Source organism: Carlito syrichta, unplaced genomic scaffold (genome assembly GCF_000164805.1).
Source record: "Carlito syrichta isolate Samal-C Ts95f unplaced genomic scaffold, Tarsius_syrichta-2.0.1 Scaffold315593, whole genome shotgun sequence".
NCBI lineage: Eukaryota > Metazoa > Chordata > Mammalia > Primates > Tarsiidae > Carlito > Carlito syrichta.
The window spans coordinates 649,758-674,901 of record NW_007259689.1 but is presented as its reverse complement, the minus strand read 5'-3'; the positions used below and the strand labels follow the sequence as shown (position 1 = coordinate 674,901).

The window sequence follows — 25,144 nt, the reverse complement described above, 5'->3', positions numbered from 1 at the left end:
CTGATGAAAAAAATTAAAGATGAAACAAACAAATGGAAAATTATCCCATGTTCATGGATTGAAGTAATTAGTAGTCTACAAAGCAATCTATGGATTCAACTTTTCCTATCAAAATATCAGTGTTATTCTTCAAAGAACTAGAAAAAATACTAAAATTCATATAGGACCAAAAGAGAGCCCAAATAGCCAAAGTTATCCTGAGCAAAAAGAACAAAACTGATCTGACTTCAAAATATATTACAAAGCTGTAGTAACCAAAACAGCATGATATTGTTATAAAAACACACACAGGTCAATGGAATAGAATAGAGAATCCAGAAATAAATCCACATATTTAGTTAGCTAATCTTTGACAAAGCTAACAAGAACTTACATTGGGAAAAGGACACTCTCTTCTAATAAAAGGTGCTGGACAAATTGAATGGTCAAATACAGATGAATGAAGCTGGACCCCTACATCTCATCATATGTAAAAATCAACTCAAAATGGATTAAGGATTTAAATGTAAGAGCCAAAACTATACAAATACTAGGGAAAACTCTTCTGGAGACTGGTATAGGCAAAAAACAAAAACAAAAACAAAAAGCTTATGACTAGTACCTCAAAAGCACAGACAACAAAAACAAAAACAGATGAATGGGACTTTATTGAACTAAAAAGCTTCTGCACAGCAAGGGGAACAATCAGCAAAGTTAGGAGCCACCTATTGAACAAGAGCAAATATCTGCAAACTATTCATCCAACAGGGGAATAATATCCAGAATATACAAGGAACTCAACTCAACAGCAAAAAAACAAATAATATTCCATTAAAAAGTAAGCAAAGGGTACGAATAGACATTTCTCTCAAAAGAAGTCATACAAATAGCCAACAGGTATATGAAAAAATGCTCAGTATCACTCATCATCAAAGAAATGCAAATCAAAATCACAATGAGGTATCATCTCACCCCAGGCAGAATGGTTATTATTAAAATAAACGTACACAACAAAAAACCCCAAAAAAACTGATGGTAATGAGGATGTGGAGAAAAGAGAATTCACACAGTGTTGGTGGGAATGTAAACTAGTACAGCACTGTGGAAAACATTATGAAGATTTTTCAAAAAAACTAAAAATAGAATTACCATTTAATCCAGCAATCCCACTACTGGAACTCTACCCAAAGGAAAAGAAACCAGTATATCTAAGTGCTACCCACACTCACGTTTACTGCAGCACGATTCACAATAGCAAAGATACAGAATCAACCTAAGTGTTCATCAACAGGTGAATGAATAATGAAAATATGATATACATAAAAGGAAAGGATCCGTGCTTGCCGGGGTTTGGGGAGAGACCAATGGATAGAAGGAGCACATGGGACTTGTAGAGCAATTAATATACTCTGTATGGTTCTATAATGGTGGATACATGTCATCATACATGCATCTAAACCCACAGAATGGACACCAAGAATGAACCCTCATGGAAAGTCTGGAATTCAGGCAACTAGGGTGTGTCAATGTGGACTTAGCAACTGTATCAAATGTGTCACTCTGGAGGGGGATGTGAATGATGGGGGAGGTTGTGGTGTGTGACAGCAGAGGACACTGCACCTTCCGCTGAAGTTTGCTGTAAACCTGATATTGCTCTAAAAGATAAGGTCTATATTAAATACATTAAAGACTTTTTTCCAGAACAACCGTAAAAACGTATGCAAACTATCTCTGTGATTATTAAAATGGTATGTCTGCTGGGTACAGTGGCTCATGCCAATAATCCCAGCACTTTGGGAGGTCGAAGTGGGAGGACTGCTTGAGCCCAGGAGTTCAGGAGCAGACTGGGCAATATAACAAAATCGCGTCTCTGCAAAAAATTGAAAAATTAGCTGGGCGTGGTGGCACATGCCTGTAGACCCAGCTGTTCAGGAGGCTGAGACGGAAGGATCACCTGAGTTCAGGAGGTTAAGGCTACAGTGAGCCATGATTGTGCCAGTGCACTCCAGCCTGGGTAACAGAGTAAGATGCCAACTCAAAATAAGTAAGTAAATAAATAGGAAGTCCAATGTTTTTGTTTTTTATTCAATGCTCTAACTTTCCAAACAAAGTTTTTAGGTAGAAGACTATTCAAAACAATAAAAGAAAGAATGTGATTTGGGCATATATCAACCCTTTACTGCGGGAAGTTTAAAAGGTTCTTTTTATTCTCTCATCACTGAATGTTACCTTTGGGATGTGGAAGACCTTTACACGAAATATTGTATCCTCCTGCTCTTCTCTTTATAGAAATACCACCCTGACTAGTCTTAAGCTCAGACAAATCTAAGAGATATGTTTGAATCAACGAAAGTACAAAACCAAAAGAATTCTAAATTCATGAGACATCACAAAATAATTCTAACAGAATACTTTAAAGCAGAGTACTCAAAAATTGTATTTCATTGCCTTAAAATCAAGGCATTTAACATTCTCAAACAGCATTTAAATAATAGGTTTGGGCTTCTTAAGTTCAGTTTCCAAGTTTCCATGGGATAAAGCAAAGTCGTTGATTCTATTTAACACTGGAAAGTTCCAAGTAGGGAAGTCTATAGATTAGATATCTGGATAAGGCAATTCAAAAGAAAAATACTGACTGATCTCAATAACAACAACAAAAAAGGCCCCAGTCAGTAGATTTCTCTTTTTTCCACGAGTGCAAACATATTTTAACCGGGGAAATTTAGTTAGAATGACATATTACTACTTCTGTCAGTATACCAAAGTCAAGCAATAGTCAGAAATTCTGCTATAACTAAAACAATACAAGACAAACAGTAATCACCACATGAGAAAATGATAACAGTGACTGCAATCCAATTTCCCCTCCCATTTCTATGGTCTTTAAAGAATTAGATTCAAACTAGAATGGATCACTAAATTCTAGTACAATTTAAAAATACTTTCTATATTTAAATGTCTCCTGATATAGTTTATATAAGCCTCAACTATTATATATAATAACCGAATTAAAAAGAAAAATAATCCAGGCCAAACTATTTCAAAGCACCAGACTTACTCAGAAGGTATTCCACATTTCACCAGAAGAGGCTGATCACTATTACTATAAAACACCGACAAAAGTGGGTGTCAGCAACTTTGTGTTAAACATCTGTGTTACATTTCCATAGCAGAATGCCTAATATATACATTATAAACCATCATAAATCACAACTGTAAAAGACAAAAATAAAAACTTACAGCTCCTTTGCAGTAGAGTCGTAACTTCCCGGATGGAGTGCGAACAATCACTGACATTCTTTTTCTAGCGCTGAAAGAAAGAGGTTTTCCATAATGTGTCATCATACGAAGCATATGCATATCTATGCTTGTCATGCCTCACATATTTTAATGCTCACTATGAAAAAATAAATTTCACAAAACTATGAGTCCCACCTGTCCACATATACAAAATATCCTCTGGGTGTACAGTTAGGTACCTCTGAAAGTTACATTATGCTTTTAAGGCACCAGGGTACCATCTACTGCCCTGGCGGAGTAATTTACAAAATAGTTCCCTAGAAATCTGCAAGAGTTAAAACCCACTGGAGTAGGAAAGAGTCCTGGTTCAATGTTTTCATATTTGAAAAAAATATTTAAGCTGGTATCTGAAAAGATGAATTGTATGTTATGGTTTTTTAAAATTAAAAACAGAAATGACAATCAATAATAAAAATAAATATTTATTAAAAACAGCAATGATAACTGGTGATACCCAACTACACATAAAAGCAAATACTAGCACTTTAAAAAACAACTTAGACTGGGCACAGTGGCTCATGCCTGTAAACAAAGCACTTTGGGAGGCTGAGGTGGGACGATTGCTTGAGACTAGTAGTTTGAGACTAGCCTGGGCAACATAGTGAGACTTCATCTCTACAAAAATTTTAAAAAATTAGTCAGGCGTGATGGTGCACACTTGTATTCCTGGCTGCTTGGGAGGCTGAGGCACAAAGATTGTCTGAGCCCCCAAATTCAAGGCTGCAGTGAGCCATGATTGTGCCACTGCATTCCAGCCTGGGCAACAGAGTGAGACTCTGACTCAAAAAACTAACAAACAAAAACAAACAAGCGAACAACAACAACAAAAACAACTTAAACACTCACAACCATTGTTTTTCAATGATTACTAGCAAGCCACTGGCATCATGCAAAAAACTTAATTTACCCTCACAAAGTTAAGCCAGGGAATGCAGATGTTTTAACACTGTGTTGGTGATATTAACAGTTCAATAGAAACTGTTAGTCAAATGTATACCCTCTTTCAGTGCATCAGTAAAAAGAACAAATGACACTGAACAGAAGAAACTGGGACAGCATTACATTACATAGGGTTGGACTCATTTGCACCCATGAGCGTATAAGCATCCTCTTCATAACTGAGGGCAAAAAAAAATGTCTGTATCTATTTGCTTTATCTTACACTGTTCTGCTGCTAAAAATCAGAGATGAGTTCAATATACAATAGCGGTCAGTGATAATATCATAGCACACAGTCAGAAGTCTACTTCGAAGGTATCTAGAAATATTTAAGTTCCCTCTTTGCCCATCCATAATCCCCTTAGCATTACTCTCCCAGGTTCCATATCCCTGTACTTCAGGAAGACATTTCATTGGGTGTCCCTTGTCATGACACTAATAAATTCCATCCCAACCCTTCTTGACTCATGCCTCTCTTAATCCAGCTTTGACAACATGATTCCAAAGTCAGCAGCTCCCTTGCTCTTTTCTCCTGGTGGAATCTCCAAATACTGGACAAATGGGAACTATCTTCTGTGGTACCTCAAAGTAAGTGGATATTGCAGCAGAAAAGTTACCCAGACATGGAGATGTGTGAATACGTGATATCCAACACCAACCAGGTGCTCTTATCTGCCTGGCAATCCATCCCGCCTCTCTAACAAGCTTGTTCTCTCACCCTGTTTAGGGCTACAGCATGCCTTTTCCTTTCTCCAAGTCTCCCAGGCTCCCTCCTCACCCCAGACCCTTTGGGTTCTTGCAATTCACCTTGATGAAAACCTCAGACATGAAAGTCATTTTCTTTCTGCCGTTGGAACCTACACACTGCTCTATGTGCCCGCCATTCCCTCCATCTTCTTTCTGAATAAGATGGAGGAATTCTTGTCTTCCTTTCAGAGGCCTTCCTTCCACATGTCTGTGAACCTTCTCTCAACCCACTTCCTCAGTAACTTCCCTCCAAAGGTTACGCTGATCTCTCATCTCCTTCTTCAGTAAGGACCCTGCACATTAGTATTTAAACATACTGTGTTCTCTTTCCCACAGAGCTCACCCCAACCAAGGCCCCCTTGGCCGAATCACCTCCTCTTTCGACTCTTTCACAGGCTAACTTTTCTAAACCATCGCCAAACACACATCTTCACTCACCTGCTCCCTTCATTCCCAGCCTTTTCCATCTCACATCTCTTTACCATTCCAACGAATGGCTACGTTCAAAAACAAATACATTTCAACCTTCGTTGTACTTAACCCTGCGGCCATCTCTGATGACCACTCTCTCCTTGAAGCCCTCCTCTCTTGGCTATGTGTTATCATCCCCTCTTTGTCCTCCACATCTTTAACACCAACATTGTCTTTTTTGCTGATTCTTCTTTTTCTAATCAACCTTTAAAAGTCAGAGTTACTCTTGGCTCAGTCATCAGTCTCCCGATTTTCCCTCACTTTGTTTTACCTCCAGGAGGGAGCATTCAGTTTTATGGATTCAAATACCACTTACAGACCAATGACAACCAAATTGATATTTCAGCCATAGCTTTCTCCTTTGGTTCAGGTCCTTATATTCAACTGCCTACTTGACACCTCCATTTGTATGTCTCACAGGCAGTGAAAGCCTTAATTCCAAACACCTCATCCTCCACATCTATTCCTGTTCTTCTTTCTGTCATTTGTGTAAATGGTACCTCGATCCACCCAGTTGTTCATGCTAGAGACCCTAACCTCTCCCCTTTCCACCCTCCAATATATCGCTAAGTCCCACTGACATTCCTTTAGATGGTCTTATGAATTCTATCAGCTTCCCTTTATTTTCACTACCATAATCTTAGTCTACTCACTAACGTCTTTCACGGAGACTATTTTAATAGCCTCATATTTACTTTCCTCATTTTCATTCTTAAGCCTACCCTCATCATCGCATTCTAATAGAACAGAAACTCCTAATTTTATTTCCTCCATAGTACTTATCACCTAGCATCGTGCTTTCTAAGTGTGTGAAAAAAACACACTCAAAAGCCAAGTAATATGCTCTTTATAATATACTATAGATATAATACAAGAAGGCTTAAGAAAAACAGTCACTTTGATGGGAAAAGAAACAAGGGATCCCTTTGAAAATACTCCATTCTAGTTAATCGTCCAATTTTTTATCCATCTTCCTTTGAGCTTTTCAGAGCACACAAGAAAAGTGTTTACTTAATAATAAAAAGTTTACTTAATAAGTTGTAAAGTCCCCCCATCTCCTTTGTTATTAACCACTGGCATTTGGTCACTCCCCATCAAGACAGCAACCAAAGTTGGCATAGAAGCAGAAATGACTCTCCAAGGCAATATGCAAGCTTGCCTTGCATGGAAGAAAGTTCGAGAAAAACAGTGGACATGTTTCTTTGAACAACAACATTACTTCCTCAAGGCCTTAATTTTTTAAAGTGTCCTGTTAATGGTGATGGGATCTTTAAAGACCCCATGGCTGAGGCCTTCCTGCCTCAAGAACATAGTTTCGCTGGGAAACTACATGGTCAGTAGGATAACTGCTTTGCTTTCTGCTCTTTCCTGCTAGATGATAACTGGTCTTATAAGCAACAGAGACATGGATGATTCCAAAGTCAATTAGAATGAGCATATAATTAGGATGGTTGCTTTCCGACATTGATGCATGTACATGTCACATGGATTTGGCACCTCTAACTTTTGAACTATGTTTCCAGATCATTAGCCATAAGACTCCCAGACCCTACGTACTGGTCCTGTGAATCAGGCAGTGATGTTCTAAAAATGTTTTTCTTTTCGAATTTTTAAACTGATACATAGTATCTATACACACTTGTGGGACGTAGTGATAATTTGTTAGGTATAACAATTTAGGGTATCCATCACCTCGAATATTTGTCATTTTTACTGGGAACATTTCAAGTCTTCTCTTCTAGTTACTTTGAAATACACAATACGTTGTTAACTATAGTCACCCTACTCTGTTATTGAACATTAGAATGTATTCCTGTTTTCTAACTGTGTGTTTATACCAACCTTTCTTTACCCCTTCCCCCAACTATCATTCTACTTTTTACCTCCATGAGATCAACTTTCAAAAATTAAACTGTCACTGAGAGTCATATATGACAACACTCCAAAGAAAGCTGTTTGTGATATGTCTACAGATGACAATTAAGAATGTTCTGAAGATTTTAATATTTTGTCTAAACAAATCTAGTTAAACAAAAACAAAGCATACTTTCTAATCACTCAAAATGAAAACAATGGATATACATCAATCTTGCCCATACAAATTACAGAGCAGATGTTTTACCTGGTGAACTCCAGGACATTGAGCAACTCATATCTTTCTTCCTGCCCCAGCTATAAAGAAAAGGAATACATAATTAAATATAGTTGGAAATACCTTAAGTTTCTTAGAAATAAATCCTAGTCATAAAGTTTATTGTATATATAAAAAAAAAGAATCTCAATACAAATTTTCCCTTTTGCTATATAGAAGAAAACATACTAATTTTCAGGTTAATTGAGATACAGGAAATAGAAAGTCTCAAACAGGAGAAAACCAAAAGGAATGTTGTAAGAGGTGCCAATGAACAGATGATCTGGTGTGACTGTATCGAGAAAAAGTATGCCAGAAGGTATGTGGAATAATTAGTACAGCAAACAGAAAAAAAAAAAAAAACAAGTAATGAAAAAAAAGTAAGAGATATTTTTCTTTGGGAAATACAGGAAAATTTATCTTCAGGAAATAATTTTGTGTTAGGAAGCACAAAATTAAAAAAAGGAAAATAATTATTGAACACAACAATGTTCAGCTATGAATACTTGTACAGGTATAAAAGAAACATTAAATAATGATTTTAAAATGAGATACAATTTATATATAATAAAATGCATGGGCCTTGAATGTGTAGTTCAATGAATATATATCGTTTGACAGAGGTAAACACCATCCCAATCAAGAGGTAGAACGTTCCTGCTACTAATAAATTCCCTTGTACCCTTTTCCAGTCAATCTCCTCCCTGCCCTAGGGCAACCACTGTTATGACTTCTACCACCACAAATCACTTTTGCCTAATTTGCATATAAATGAAATCAAAGAGGAGACATTGCTTTGTGTCTGGTGTTTTTGTTGTTGTTCAACACAATGTTTCTGAGATTCATCCATGCTGCTGATGAATCAATAACATTCCTTTCTCCTGCTTAGACATTCCATTGTGGGACTGCATAGAAATTGGTCTATCTGTTCTCCTAAATGATAGGCATGTGGTTTGCTTCCAGCTTTTGGCTTCTATGAATAAAAACTGCTATGAACATTCATGACAAGTCTTTTTGCAGACATATACTCATTTCTCCTGGGTAACTACAAGCACAGTTGCTAGGTCTGGCATAAGTTTACCTTTATTAGAAAATGATAAAGTTTTCCAAAGGGATTTTGTGCCACTTTACACATCTACTAGCAATGTGTAATTGTTCCATTTGCTCTGTATTCCCATTAACACTTGGTACTGTCAATATTTTTAATTTTGGCCTTCCTGGAGAGTGCATAATGCAACCTTACTGTGGCCTTAATTGCATCTCCCTGAAGACAAACGATGTTTTTTCAGGTGCTTGTTGGCTATTCATTTATCTTTTTTTTGGTGAAATGTCTGTTCAAGTCTTTTTCCCACTATAAAAATTGGGCTTGAATACTTTAAATAGAAATTATAATATAATTATATTTATTATTTTATGATAATAGGATAAAGAATTATATTACTTTCAAATTATTTCCCATGTCATTATTATACGAAAAAAAGAAACGGCCATTCAAATGAGAGAAATCCTCATTTAACAGAATAGTCAGTAGATATGTCTAAAATTGGAAGTCAAAACACATATCATTAATGATATATTTTTTGAAAATATGAGATGTACAAATGCCTATAGAAATAGAAGAACAGAAAGTGGTTGCTTCTGGAGTGAGAAACCTCTGTGTTATGATGAGCCTTTGGGTTCTGTTTTATATTTGAAGCTAAGGAAATGTATTACTCTGACTAAAAAGAATCTACAAATAAATAACTTACTGAATCTATAATCACGGAGTCAGGTGTTCTTCCAGTGAAAACGAAATTCAGCTGCTTAGCTGCTCTAACCAATGCTCCTTCATCTGTTTTAGGGAAAGAGGTTAAAAGCAGACACATGATTGAAAAAAAATTTACAAGAAAAATACATTCATGTAATATAATTTTCTGTTTAAATAAAGTTCTTTTTATTCTGGCCCATTACTGAAATCTATTCTTTAAAAATTACAACAATACCAAAGAAATGAGAATAATTTGAAATATCAGAGACACATATAGACCCCAGAGTCATATTCCTGAATATGAAGACTCACTGTTAGTCATGGATCCCCAAGGAGCTTAATTGAAAAGGACCCCTCAGTCTAGCGTAACTTCTAGAAAACCTCAAAAGTGAAGGGTGCAATGCTGCTTTAAGATTTACCCTTTTCCTTTTAAAAAAGTTGACTATGAAGAAACTAATCCTACTAACTGAGGATTCAATTTAAATAGCTTTATATGAATTGATGATTTTACTATATACTATTACTATATACTATTAATTTCATCATGTTATAGAAAACTTTTTCATTGCTGAGTATAGGCTGTGGCATTAAGAAAATATTCACAGTTTCTATCCTAACAATATGAGATTAACAATTCTTAAGCTTTTTAGAAATTTGGTGCATTCTACAAGTCACACATGCTGGCTTAGAACACAATTTACTAACACTTCTAACAACTAACTACTAACACTTCTCATCAAATTGATGATTCAATTTTTACACTAAGAATAGGTCTAAAATTAAACCTAAATGTTTAATATCAATAACCATGCTAATACATATTTATGGAATCTACTCAAATATGAAAAACTTTCCTCACCCAAATATACAACAAGCTCCCTGATTATGATTTCCAAAAGAGGAAAGCAAAACTGGTGTTCTGAAATCATATATGCTCACTACTTTTGGCAAGCAGATCTTCTTTTTCCTGTTATGTGCAAAAACAGTTTGACTAACAGGTTATTCTTAGTTATTTATAAAGAAGGCAAAAATCACTATGTGTATATAAAGAAGTACTTTTTTCACTTGTGAGAATTTTGTTATTCAATTTCCATATAACTTATGTCATATACTAAAAATTACATATACAAAGTTACATACTGTATTGCATATGTGTTTAATTCTGAAAGACAAGTTTCATCTCGTTAGAAAATCAAAGTTTTTTAAATATAAAAAAGCCCAATTTGGCTATCCTATTTTTTCAACTTATAGTGATGATTTTGTTCCTAGACAATGCTAAACTTCAGAACAATTTCCCACAGAAAAATACTTGACAATTGCTTCACTTGTACCTGGAGATGCTGCTTGGTAAATAATCTTATCACCTTCTCGCTCTGGCACGGCTGTGTGACAGACTGCCATCATCGTAAGAAATTCACATATTATAGGGGCAGTTGGCTGTGAGAAATACACATTGAATTTAGTCCTGTTCATTTAAACATTCTGACACTAAACACAGTGATATTACTGCATGTCTATTAAGAATATAGCTGTTACACATTAGTGGTGTGGATTATAGCCAACTAAGAAGCCAACATCTATTATAAAGAAAATAGATTTTTAAAAAATCTCTAATGATTCATTCTTGCAGTTTCTCAATCATTTTCTAAACATTTATACAAGATAATTTTGTGCTATCCGATAGAAACAGTACATATAGTGAAAAAGGCAGATACGGTTGAATCCTGTTATTGTAAGGCAGGAGAGAAATTCTAAGACGTTCATTTAGCTGGCTATACTTCCTGATCAGATTTAAATTTTAGACATGTAATCTTACTGTGGTTCCATTACTTTAAATCCCTTAAAGACAGGGATTTGTTTATAATGTTTCATCTTCCCTTTCTCCAAAAATGGTAACTTTAAACTAATTTATGTTTTGCTGAATTAAAAAAAAATTGACGGAGCAACTCCTATGTCCTTCAAATTAATAAAGGAAAAACATTTATTTCTTTTAATTGAGTCGGAGTCTCACTCTGTTGTCCAGGATGGAGTGTAGTAGTATGCTCCCAGCCACTGCTGCATTGACCTGCTTGGCTCAGGCAATCCTTCCACCTCAGCCTTTCAAGTAGCTGGAACTACAGGTGTGTGCCACTATGCCCAGTCAATTTTTCTTGATTTACTGTAGAGATGAGGTCTCACCAAGTTGCCCAGGTTAGTATCAAACCCGTGGGGTCAGGCAATCTTGCCTTGGTCTCCCAAAATGCTGGGATTATAGGAGTGAGACACCACACCTGGCCCAGAAAATATTTCCTTATGATCTTGAGCAATAGATAAAAAAATAAATTGAAGTGACTGAAAAGGTCAATCAGAACACTATTTGGGGAAAAAAAAAATGTGTTCAGGCCAGAACAGCCAACAAAACAAACATGGTCCCTGCCATGTGAAGCTTAGACTTGAGGGAAGACAGAACACAAATAAATACACCCAACATTGTTGATTTCTAGTGTGATAAGGACTCTACATAAGAGAATGTGCAAATAGCATGACATGACTTGGGTGAGTCTGTGGTTGTTCTCAAGATAATGTAATATTTAAGCTGATGAGGTTGTAGCCTCATGAAAAATTGAGTAGAGTGTTTTCCATCAAGCAGGAATGGAATAGAACTGAAAAGGACCCAAAGAGGGAAAGAATGAGGTGTTTTTGAGAAAATAAAAGAAGGAAGAGAAAGGAAGGAAAAGGAGTTCAAAGTGAGGGTGAAGACAGGCAGGGGATGGATCACGTGACTTTGGAGTAAAGAGAGAAGGCCGAGAACAAGTTTAAACAGTATCTGATGGGACTTGATATCCACTTGCATGATTCCAGCTGTCATGTACAACAATAATTGGAGAAGAGCAAAAATGGAACCAAGGAGACTTGGTCCTCTCCGTCTGATGCAATGCACCTTTCAAGATGCTTTTTCCACTGCTCAGAACAGTTTTTGAACTCATTAATTTTGATGCCTTTTATGCTTCTGTTTTTTGTTTCACCTGCTTCACATCAGCAAAATGTTTCCCTTTGAAGACTTTTTTCATTCGAGGAAACAAACAAATAAAAAAACCCACTCAGGGTGAGATCAGGTGAACAGGGAGGGTGAAGCACAGGGGTCATGCCATTTTTGGCTAAAAACTGCTAAACATTTAGTGCTGTGTAGGCAGATGTGCTCCTAAACCGCCCATCATGAAGTGGGCAAACACGCTGACAGAATCTCCCCTCAAAATTCACTGAAGTTGAATGAAGCCTCTCACCACAACACTAGCTGGTACACTGATGTGGATGGGCTCCTAGAACACTTAGTGGGGAAAGACTGTACTACAAGGAGCCCGCCCTCTAAAAAAATAATTCCGTTATTTTTTGGCATCTCCCCTTGTACTCTAGAAGTCAGTACTGACAAAGATTCGGTGCCTCATTTGAGATCTGGACATGGAGCAAAAAGGAGGTATCAAAGCCAAGCCTCAAGTTCTTAAAAAGAGTAATAAGGTAGGTGGTCCACAGTAAATGATGGTGAGACTTACTAAAACTGAGAGCACAGAGGCAGGAGGTAGAGTAGGTCTAGGTTTGGCTGATCCTGAAGCTAATGTTTTGTTCAAGGCACTCTTGAAAAACAAAACTACCCTTATGAACATGCTGCTAGGGACCCCCTCAGGGGCAGAGGTGGTAACTCCATCTGTGCTAGAGAAGAAGCACGCTTTAGGGTGGTGATTACGAGTTCAAGTTCTGACATACTGATCGTGAAGCGATTGTGAGAAAAAGTTCAGAGGATTAAACTCCAGGAGACCCTGAAATTTGATCTTATAGATTTGAATGTCAGTGACTTTATAAGCAGGATGCTCACGCTGAGTGGCAGATGTCTCGGGTTTCTATTGTGTTTTTGGTACTGGCCTATGATATTGAGCAGGTTGTTGATTTCTACCGATATTTAAAAATTGTTAACAGTGAGTTGTTTCTTAGAGAGTTCTATAATTATCAAAATGAAACCCTTTGAAAAGATAGACTATTAATTGATAATATTAAACCTAAATTTCTAACCAAGAACTCATGTTGACCAAGTAAAAAGGATTCAAACATAAAATTTTGATGATGAGTGAAAGTAAATCATGAAAGTGATCATGAAAGTAAACAAAAATGTAAACGTGGAAAACAGGTGAGAAACACTCATTAGTCTTCATTCATTAATGAAAAGAAAGTGGTTTTATGTTGCTTACATGATTATTTTGAAGATTTTCCAGCAATGATGAATCACTAAATGTTTTTTCATCTCCAAACTGTGAGCTCTGCCTGAAAGAGGAAAAAATAGCATAAGCATTTCATTGATAAAAGCCCACTGATCTAGTTGTAACTTACTTTTTAAGTAAAATTTGGGGCCTCCAAATTCTTAATAAATTACATAATATTTGGCCTGCATTTCTACATAAGACATCACAGATTTCAAGACTGTATCATAAAATACATTTGAGCATTCTAAAATGCGATAGACATTTGCAATGTAATGAAAAATAGTATTTTATAGTACATTTTTCTTGAGTCAAATTATATTATAGCCACATGAAGTTTAAAAAAATTAATATAAAAAAACTGCTGAGACATCTGGAATTAGACTTCTTCAATTTCCATAATATCTTCAGTTTTTATGATTCTAAGAATTCATGAAGCTATAATAAAAATACCGATTAATTCTTTTACTTCAGTTATATGATAAATCCTTATTTGTAGCAGCAAATATAATTATTATAAAAAACATAAGAACATGAATAAACTGCTTACATATCATATCAATATCACTAATATCTGAGCAGATATTTATGAACATATCACATCTGTTCTTTATATATGAACAAAGCATAAGTGCATGTAATTTTGTGTTGCAACTATCTCTAGATCAGCAAATGTATTATATATGTCATACAAGCGAAGTCAGAATTATCTCTGCAAACTAGCTATCATTAATCTTACAATCATGCAATTTAATATAAAAATATTGAGATTCAACAAAAAAGGAATGTAAAAAAAGGGTATAGTTTACAATGTTTAGTGAAAATATATGTATTGGGCTTCAGTGCACAAAAGAAGATTTCAGGATTAATTCACTGAGGATAAAATAATGTGTACAATACTAAACAATTATAATCCAGAAAGCTTTTAATCACATTTTTTACAGGTTACAAAGAGTATTATCAATTTCAGTGAATCAAATAGCAAGACTATATTTTTAAAGTCAGCAGCTTGAAAGGAAGTCTTTGAAGAAACAATTTGAAAGAATAAAACATACACAGTATCTTCAATAAAATACATTTCTCTAATAAACTAAAAGATGCAGACAGAATGTTTATAATACAATATAACTTTAATTTACATGCAGTACTTTGGTCTTTTAATGATCAAAATTATAATATAATATATCTTATTAGCATGTAGTAGTTTAGAATTCTCAAAATATCCTTGGGAGGCAGAATGAAATCATCGTCATCATCATCAATATTATTATTTCTCTAGTTTTAAAAGATAGAGGGGGGAAACCCAAGAACTTTTAAATGATTTAATGAATAGACAAAAGTTAGCATATATCTCTTCTCCAAACATTACCATTTATTAAAATAGATCACTATTTCTTTATTTGGGGCTTTATGAATTTTTCCCAATGTATACACTAATGATTCATAGTTACACTTTCCTACTTATTTGTTAGATAAATTGAAAGAATTTATGAATATTCAAAGAATATTCACAGTAACAGCTTACATGTAGAAGTCTACTTTCTTTCCAAAGAACTCCAGGCAAGAAGCCTTTATAAATCTGACGATATGTCTTATTAATTTCACTAATCATTCTTTCATTTCATAAATCAAGGTTAGCATACTTGATACAACTTTTAAGTAACAACTTTCCATTTTATAAATATATTTATAATCGAGTAACTCTAGATATGCAACTGAAATACCTACATGGACGTATCCCACTTTCCATTCCATTCACTAATGGATCTGCCATGGATAACGCTAAGTAAAAACTCTTCTCCCAGAAAGTGACTTACTTCTCAAGAACAGAAGAAACCATAAACAACACATCTCTTAACCAGACAGCCTGGGTTGGACAATTTGGGCATGGGGTGTCTACCATTGCGCTCCAAAATCTTACAAAACATTTACTAGTAAAAATAAACAAAATTTAGGAGCTCATGCCATTTAAAAGTAGGAACCAAGGCATTAAGGGTAAAAAAATAAACAATTGACAAACAATATGAATTTGCAAATGGTAACATAAAAATGTAAGCCAACATCAGCAGTGGGTTACGTTTTTCCCTAGGGAATTTTCAAGAGGTGCTTTGGTCACAAGGGGACAAAGACGTTATGGTGTCTTACAAGAGGCAACGAGGAAAGGAGTGTAAGAACAATGAGCAGTAACCCACAATGTCACAGCATCTGAAGCTTCTTACAGGCTGATTTAAGAAATATAATGTATTATTTAATTGTCTCCTGGTCATACAAAAGTGGAGAATCCCCATAGCAATAAAAATTCTTAAAAATTCACAAAGTATATGGTTCAATCAGTATTAGCTATTGTCATATATGACTAGTATGGATTATAAAATTTTTTAAAATTCAGAATTTCCATGGACAAGCCTAGGCATCATATATAATTTAGAAAACAGAACAAATAGATACATCCTACTGCATAAAGCTAAATATTTCTGCAGAGTAGAAACAACTGCAAGAAAAAAACAAAAGTCAAATTACAAACTGGGAAAAAATATTTCCAACTATAGAATAAAGAAATGAAATAAAAAGAACTCATAGAAATCAATTTTTAAAACCATCAACTATGCAGTAGATGACAAAAGATATAAACACACAGCGCACAGAGAAGGAAGCAGAAATGGCTTTAAATACACATTCAACTTGGCCTTATAATGAGAGAAGTGAAATTTAAATTTATCAACTTGGTAAAAATAAAGCTTGACAACTCTGTGCTCTTGTAACTGTGAGAAAACAGAAAAGCATATGTCATTGGTGAGAATGTAAATTGGTACAATTTCTACAAGGAAAAATTGTAAAAAATTTACAATTTTAAAATCCTTTGATCCAGTAATTCCAGTTTTAGAAATCTGTACTAATTACTTACTGGTGCAAAACACAGTATGTACAAATTTATAACTCGCAGCACGTTTTTAAGAGCAAAAGATGAGAAATAACCTAAGGGTCTACCAGTGTTGCTTAAAAAACTTTTTTTCTTTTTAAAAAAACATAATATAATGTACAAAGAGCAGTTCTTTATGGAATATGGAAAGATCTCAAAGATGATTGACAAACAAAAAGCTGGTACAGAACTACACATAATACACTCTACTTTCTGTAAAAAATCTGAGAGAAAATAAAACAAATGTATGAATATTCCTAGGAGATACCTGAAAGGCTACATGTGGAAGTGGTCACATTGGTCTTCAAGGGGAGAATGGAGGGTTTTAAGACAAAGAAACAGGAAAACCTTTTCCTTATTACACGCTTTGACTTTTTAACATGTCAATGCATTACAAACTTTAAAGATAAATTAAATTTTAAAACAAGTACAAAATCCATGCTAGCCACTGAAATATATACATACCCTTCATACAAGCTAAATTATACACATATGGGGGGGAACTCAAAGAAACAGAATTATCTTTTGGAGGGAGGGCCCCTAATAGTAAAGGCTTCCCCTGCTAGGTAAGTGTTCTAGGAACCCATCGGCAACAGTGAACCAGCCAGTGTTGTTGTAAGAGGCTGTGTTTGGCTTCAGTGAATTTTTTTTTTGAAGGCACTTTGAACAATTTTGCCCATTTCGTGATGGGTGATTTATGAGCACACCTGCCCACACTGCGCTGAATGTTCAGCAGTTTTTGACCAAAAATGGTATGGCTCCTGTACCCCATCCTCCCTATTCACCCCATCTCGGCCAAGTGCCGTTTTTGCTTCCTGGATGAAAAGAGTTCTCCAAGGGAAACATTTTGCCAGTGTGAAACAAAAAACAAAAGAAGAGGTGAAACAAAAAACAGCAGAAGCACTAAAAAGCAACAAAATGGATGAGTTCAAAAACCGTTTTGGGCAGTGAGAAAAAAGCATCTCGATAGATGTATTGCAGATGGAGAATACTTTGAAGGTGACTGAAGTTTAAATGTATAAGAATAAACACACAATTTTTAATAAATAAATTCCAGGTTTCTTTGGGTACCCCCTATATACATACTACACACATATACACACAAAAGATAAAGGAGCATGACTGTACAACAACTGTTTGCTTATTGTTGGGTTTTACATAACTTACCACTGGAATGAGAGTAAGGAGTGGGGACCTCAGTTCAGACACACCAGTAGGATGGGTACTGATGGCTGGGCACACATGTAAAACTTTTAACTAGCATGCAGAATGACAAACTACCAATTCTTTAACAGTCCAAATGTCCTAAGGAGACTTGTGTTTAACCACGTAAGTTCACGTATAAGAAATTTCTCTATTAAGAAGCTGGTGGCCCACACTTAGCATTGTACAGACAGAAATATTCAACGTTCAACACAGATCTTATTTTATTTTTGAATCAGAGTCTCACTCTGTCACCCAGGCTGGAGTGCAGTGGCACAATCACGGTTCACTGCAGCCTCCAAATCCTGGACTCAGGCAATCCTTCTGCGTCTGCCTCCCGAGTAGCTAAGACTACAGGTGTGTACCACCACGTCTGGATAATTTTTGTGTAGAGACAAGTTCTTGCTATGTTGCCCAGGCTGGTCTCGAACTCCTGAGCTCAAGTGATGCTCCCACCTCGGTCTCCCAAAGTGAGCCACCACACTCAGCTCCAGATTTTTATATTTTAAAAACCAGAATTCTCTCCACAAGTTTTCTTTTTTTTAAAAAAAAAGCAGGATTTATTAAGAGGACAGAAAAGCTCCCGCAGTGGGAGAGGACCTAAGGAGGTTGCCCTCTCCACAAATTTTAAGGTGACAGAATTCAAGTTCTGAGGTTTCATACTTAGCTTTCACTTGTTTTAAACACTTGTTTATTTAGAATGTGGATAGAGAACAAGGGGTTGCTAAGACCATTTTCTCATATTGTTAAATGCTGCAAAATATGTACCTATGTGCAACCTAATATAGGCAAAGGTTCTAGAAATAACTTTTCTTGGTTTAATGTAATTCCATATTGGTATGGGAGTGAAGAGACAGCTTGTTGCTAGCACCAAGCTATACCAACAGGGACACATGCACTTGTTTAGCCAGTCATTTGCTGGGCTGCCACTGAAGACAGGTATATACCTGGACAGGTGTGCGCTGTGCATCAGGCTGGCCTGAAGGGCACCTCATGATCTCAATTTCATCTCCAAATTCCTCACACGGTCCAGAGTCAACAGCATTTACAGAAGGATTCACACAGCAGGGCCACTCATGCTAAGGGGTACACGGCAGAGAGGGTTGATGGGTGGCGAGCCCGCCAGACGCCCCTCTTGGAAGAGGCCCAAGATTGGTCAGTTACTTCTCAACCAGTGCCTTGCCTCCTATATCTGCTGTCCCCAGGGTGGTCCCACTCAGAGAGATGGCCTGTCTACAACCTCAAACACCTCACATACTCTGATGCTGATCTTTGTAGTTATGACTTTTCTTCTCATATTTCCAGAATTATCTGCCCACTGCCACAAGCAGCTTCTTGAATTGAATGTCTAGCTCTGAGACTTGTGTGGCTTTTGTGTGGGTACTTACAGTCCTTGGACAGAGGGAGCCTTTGTAGAAGTGCCACGAGTGCCATTTCTACAGGAAGTCACTCTGGCTCTGTGACTTGGACCTGCAGGGGGCTAAGTTCTGCAGCTCTTCCTCCTCTTAGAAGGAGCAGACCTCAATGGGAACCTCAAAAACTGCTCATGGCTCGGGCTCTGCCTATGCCTCTCTCCTGCTTTAGCAAGACATTCATGGGGCTGTCAGCCTTGGCTTTCTTCATGCCCTCCAATTTCCTCTTGACATTCCTCACAGAGAGTGAGAAAGGCTTGCTTCCTTTGCCTTCTCTGGGAAAGTGGCCTACACCAGGACTGGTGAGAACCCTGGAGCATTGTCTACAACTTGCATTCAGGCCCTTGGCTTGGGTCTTTGCCTCCCGGATGGTATGCCTTTTCTACTTCACTTTTTAGCTTGACCTTTTTTGGGGTCCAAAGCTGCAGGATTTTAAAGCAGCTTTCTTGAATTTCTTCTTTAGTTGCTCAAAAGACACCAATGAAGATGATGGGGCAGAGAGATCCCCAGCATCCAGGCAGTCGGATAAATGCAGACACAGGCAATATCCCCAGACTAAAATTGCACAAACACGTCTGACTGAAGGCTGTTAGCCATGTTCTTCCATGAGGTCTGGGCCACATGTCAGTCACGCTCACAGTTTAGCACCCGAAGGCACAAAAATCTAGCTCTCTGAGCCCTCATCTTTCTGCCTTTAAGTTAACAGAATCTTGACCCACTAGTAGAGGTGTAAGTTTCTTTTACTCTTTCAGATGTTAGAGGTGATGACATCCTCTGTCTTGGGGCCTCTTCAATTTTGTAGGCCATGGGAACACAGGCCATTGAACCATGCTCAATAGACTGTTTCACAAGAGACTTGTACAAATGAACTGCTAGAACAGCACCTGTCCAGGAGCTGTGGTCACCTGCAGCAGGTAGAGCAGGATGCTGGCCGCCTGGTGAGCTCACAGCCTATGAGGCGAAGGTGAAGTGTCAAGGCTCCTTGGTGTGGATGGTGTGAGGTAGAGCTGGTCTTAAGGCAGGAGGTACCGTGGTGTACAGCCTGCCCCAGTCAGCACCTATGTGACATGGGGGGAATTGCTGGCTTCTGGCAGGTGTGGAGGTCCCCCAAAAAGTGCTAATTTTTGAAAGGGTCTGAATTCTCCCTTTCAATGACACTACTGGTTCTAAACAGAAATTCCTTGTAGGGAGATTTAATTTTTAGAAATGAATTTGCTATTCCAAGTCAAGTCAAGTCGAGTCGAGTCTAAGAATATAAACAAGTGATTAAATTCAATAATATCTTTGTGAGACACTGGTTTTGACCAAAGTAATGAGGCCTGGCTTTCTGTATGACTCAAAGTATTTCTGAAGGCAATTACAAAATAGGGATTTCACAAACAGTCTGTGAAACGACTGTGTTACTGGAATAAATAAATAACCTGCCAAGGTGACTACTTTGAAGACTAATATTAATTTGGATGTGTTAGATCTCATTGTTATACAGTCACACCTGGAAGAATGCTTTAGTGAGCCCAGATTTTGCAGAATAAATATCACCCACTTCATACATAATTATAGACCAGAATGAAATGAGAAAACAAATAAGACCAGAAAATAGAAACTGTAGTATAGTAATAACCACTCGTATTGTGATGATACTAAAAATCACAGTGAAATGACTAAGCACAGAACACTTTAAGGTAATCCTTCTAGAAAGTCACCTTTACTAGCATCTGTTTAAAAAATTATCAGAAAGAATAGTGTGGAACTCTATTAAACAGTTAAGAAAAACTGAATTCATATGTCATCTCAGATTTGTTTCAAAATAATAGTGGGGAAAAGGCCGTGGATGAATTGGACTTGAAAGGATTTTACTGAAGCAAGTGGATGAGTACATCTGTCTGTTTTTGTTTTATGCTTAAAATTTTCCACAATAAAAGTCAGAAAAAGAGAAATTGGTTATGGAAATATGTAGTTTTGGGAAATAAGCATATCTTACAGCTATGCGGATGTTGCAAACAAACAGAATTTCTTTCCTCCGATACTCAAAATATTGATATTATCAATTTAGAGAGGTACATTTTTAATAAAAAGGAATTAATCGGTGAGGGTATGTGCTAGCTGACATTCTTGACAATAACAAGAAAACCAAATCTGTTTTGGAGTAAGTAGCTACCAGTTGGGAAATGACATTATCTCTGTAAACCATTTATATTAATATACAGACATCATTTGATTTTTTTTTGGTTGGAGTCTCACTCTGTTGCACAGGCTGGAGTGCAATGGTATGCTCACAGCCACCGCAGACCCCACCTGCTGGGCTTAGGCAATCCTTCCACAATCAGCCTTCCAAGTAGCAGGAACTACAGATATACGCCACCACGCCCGGCTAGTTTTTGTGATTTATTGTAGAGAGAAGGTCTCACCAAGTTGCTCAGAGTGGTCTCGAACCCCTGGGGTTGGCCTCCCAAAGTGCTGGGATTACAGGCTGAGCCACTGTGCCCGGCCCATTTGATTATTTTTAATGCTGACAGAATATGTTTGAAAGGATTAACATATTACAAGTTTGCCTTCAAACTTGACTAAACATAAATATGTAAAGTAATCTACATATGTCTAAGTTCTAAATATGATGTGTTTTTTGCTTGACATCCTTATGGTGAATACTGGCTCAAGTAGGGCAGTCAGATACACACAGCTCCTAGGTTTATACATAGAATTCCATGAACTTCACATATGAAGCTATGGAATAGGCAGGTTGGGAATGCCCTTTCAGATTTTGGATTTGTCGAGTCATCTACTGTCTCTGTCCCTGAAGATCAGCTTCATGAAGACATGGCCCTATCCCAGCACATTGGGAGGCTGAGGTGAGAGAATTGCCTAAGCTCAGGGGTTTGAGATCAGCCTGGGTAACTTGGTGAGACCTCATCTCTACAATAAATCAAAAAATTAGCCAGGCATGGTAGTGTGCACCTGTAGTTCCAGCAACTTGGGAGGCTGAGGAGAAGGATCGTCTGAGTCCAGCAGGTCGAGGCTGGGGTGGCTGTGAGCATGCCATTGCACTCCAGCCTGGGCAACAGAGTGAGACTCCAATCCAAAAAAAAAAAAAAAATCCAGGAAACATATTAAATGAAACGACGAAAAAATTAAAATGACTTTGAAACTGCCAAAGTATCTCATGTTCTAAAAAGCGGATATTCTTTAAAGTTCCTTAAAGTTCACAGGATGCAATATCACCAGCATAAACTTTATAACCAGGCTGATTGGAATTTTAATTTTGGCATACTGGTGATATACTTTGGGGCAAATTACTTATTTACTTGTTTGCCTAAGTTTCACCAACTTTAAAATAGCCATGTAGTTTTAAACACGTCATGAGGATTAGGTAAATCCAGAGCTAGCACTCTGGGCTTACTATGTGCAGATTCTATCCTAAGCACTAAAAACAGTACTTATTTAATCCCAAAAGCCTTCAGATGATGTAACCACGTTCTTCCAGATGAGGTCACTTGACGGAGTCAAATAACTTGTTCAAGTGCACAAGGAGAATGAGTCTCTGAACTTGGGTGGTCAGAATTCAAAGGCCACATCCTTGACGGTTCCACATGACCCAGGACACAGCAGAAGTTCAGGAAATATTTGTTCCTTCACCTTGGCAGGCCTACTTTATAGATGGAAAATCCAAGTATATATTTAAAATAACTTTACTATAAAGGTGGCAAAGTTTCCCCTAGTTTTTAAAATATCATTATCTAAGTTGTTGCAAGTGAAAATGTACAAGTGATTTATGGAAGAGCTAACTTTTAAAATTTGGAATTATCTAGTTTAGAGTATCTGATGTCAAATTTTCCAAAAGGGTGTTTTACAAAAAGAACTTATTAGATTAGATAAAATAACATCCTCTCTTTCCAACAATGAAAAAAATCATGAAACAACCTCTATTGAAAGTACAGTATTTTAAATGATCTGAGTGAACAAATACCAACTTTTAATATTTCCATCCAGTATTAAGAAAAATATGGTGAAGATAATTTTCTTCTGATAGGAATAACCAAGTTGTTGTTCCTAGATAAAATGTATATCAACTTTATACTTAAGAACAAGGTTTAAAATTAAATAGAATTACACTAATGTTACAGAAAAGCAACAAATATGACTTAGTCAAAATTTGAACTACATTCTCAAAGGATTAAATAAAAGGGACTATATAAAATATTGCACCTAAATGATTCACCAACAGTAAGATGCTTTGGCACATTAAAAATAAATTGTGTAGACATCCAAATGTGTGATACTCAAAGCAGGGAGCATGTACTGACATATTACAGTCACAAGAACCAGTGACTCTGTCATTAACCCCAGGTATTGTGTTGTTTACTGAAAATGTTGACCAAATCTTCACTTTACTGAAATAAATTCCCTGTTGAAAAATATTAAATGTTATTAGACTTCAATGAATATTGGAAACATAGCTAAATCATAAAATGCATGTGTAATCCAAAAATAAAAACATGACCACCTATATAAATTCTCAATGTTCCCTAAGGTTACCCACATTAAAGGAATCTGATCTCTGAAATTCATTTGCCACCAAATCATGATGAATTACAGAATTTTCAACATAAACTTGAACTATCCTAGATGAAAATGTAAATTCACAAAGGGGAGGGACTTTGAGGTCAAACAAACAAAAAATTCAACAAGTAGTGACCTCTAAAATGCTGTCTTTAGTAATTCTAAAGTTAAATATATTCAAGTTAATGCTAGCCCTTTGGAGTATAGTTTCCTAACATTTGTGGCAGAGAAAATTCATTTTTTGGTTGCTAAACAGACTTATTAGAATAATGGCAGGAAAGGCGAAAGGAAATTTCCACTGCTTGGGACATTTCTATAGTGTCTTTCCATAGCTCTGTGAAGTACATAAGTAGTAGCAGAAGGTGGCAGTGCTGAGCTAGAAACCCTCAGACAGCTTCAGGAGTGGTGGCTGAAGCCTTAGGTAGCCCAACAGCCCCAGGCCTCTGAAATCAATCATCAGACTTTATTATAGATAAATAACGTGAAACTCTAGCAAGTCTCACCTTTGAACTAAATGTTTCTAAAACAACTGCAGATTTTCAACAGAAATCAGGGATAATCCCTAGATTTAATAATAAATAATAAATAATCGGGGATAGTCGGGGATAGTACCTAGATTTTAAGAAAGACCTACTTGATGGCACTGTTGTCCTACCTGGTCAGCAATGCTTGTTCCAAGTCAATGAAATGTGTCTAACGAAACAATAACATGCAAACCTTTGAAAGGGATCAATGAGGCAGAAAGGCCCACCCAGCTTACCATTCATCAGGAGAGCAGCCATAATCCTCAGGCTCAGGGACATGGCTTCAAAAAGCAGAGGAGGGGCAGAGAGAGAGAACAATCACAGAAAGGCTGGAAACAGAGCAGGAAGGAAGGGAGTGTGGGGAAGGTGGGTCTTCAGAAGTTAACAAAATGAGCTTTTAGTTGAATCTGAAAGAATGGCAGTTAGTATAGTGAGCAGGAACATCATGATTTTTAGTCACCAAGCAGGTTTACAAAGTCCCCTGAGACTAGATGGCTGACATGCCCCTTCACCCCAAAATTTGTTGATTTTATGCACCAAATGCAGGATGCAGTAGGAAATATCTGAACTTAGCAGCTTAAACACATGCTAAAGTCAAATGAAAGTTAATCATATATTCTGTATAATCAGGATAAAAATGTTTTAGTGAAACAAACATGCTGATACCTAGGAACAAGCTAGCACATGGAAAACATTTGCCAAATACATTTGACAAGTAGCTTTGGCTACTAGTGAGGAAGGTTCCTTAAACAGGTAAATTCAAGTAAAACTTAATTGCTTTTCTATAATAAATGGAACCCTATTTTGAAAGACAACATGCTATTCAAAAATTAAAACTTTTTCACATAAACCCCAATTCAGTCATTAAACACTGTTTATCTCAAATAGTAAACATGTTCATCATCGATACTTTAACCCAGTAGCTCATCTAAGCACTAGCAAAGTCTGATTGCTGTATTGCATCTCAACCAGTGATGTATTTGGC

General features: G+C 36.7%; 1 protein-coding gene across 1 annotated transcript in view; it reads right to left on the bottom strand.

Annotated features, from left to right (window-relative positions):
* Positions 1-25,144, bottom strand: part of ATP8A1 (ATPase phospholipid transporting 8A1) — a 221,199-nt gene that overhangs the window by 128,769 nt on the left and 67,286 nt on the right. The window contains exons 16-21 of the mRNA XM_021706448.1: positions 24,396-24,440; positions 13,535-13,607; positions 10,646-10,751; positions 9,316-9,398; positions 7,559-7,608; positions 3,220-3,289 (exon numbers count right to left, since the gene is read on the bottom strand). Of these exons, the coding sequence (XP_021562123.1) occupies positions 3,220-3,289; positions 7,559-7,608; positions 9,316-9,398; positions 10,646-10,751; positions 13,535-13,607; positions 24,396-24,440 (427 nt within the window). The remainder of the gene's footprint in view (positions 1-3,219; positions 3,290-7,558; positions 7,609-9,315; positions 9,399-10,645; positions 10,752-13,534; positions 13,608-24,395; positions 24,441-25,144) is intronic.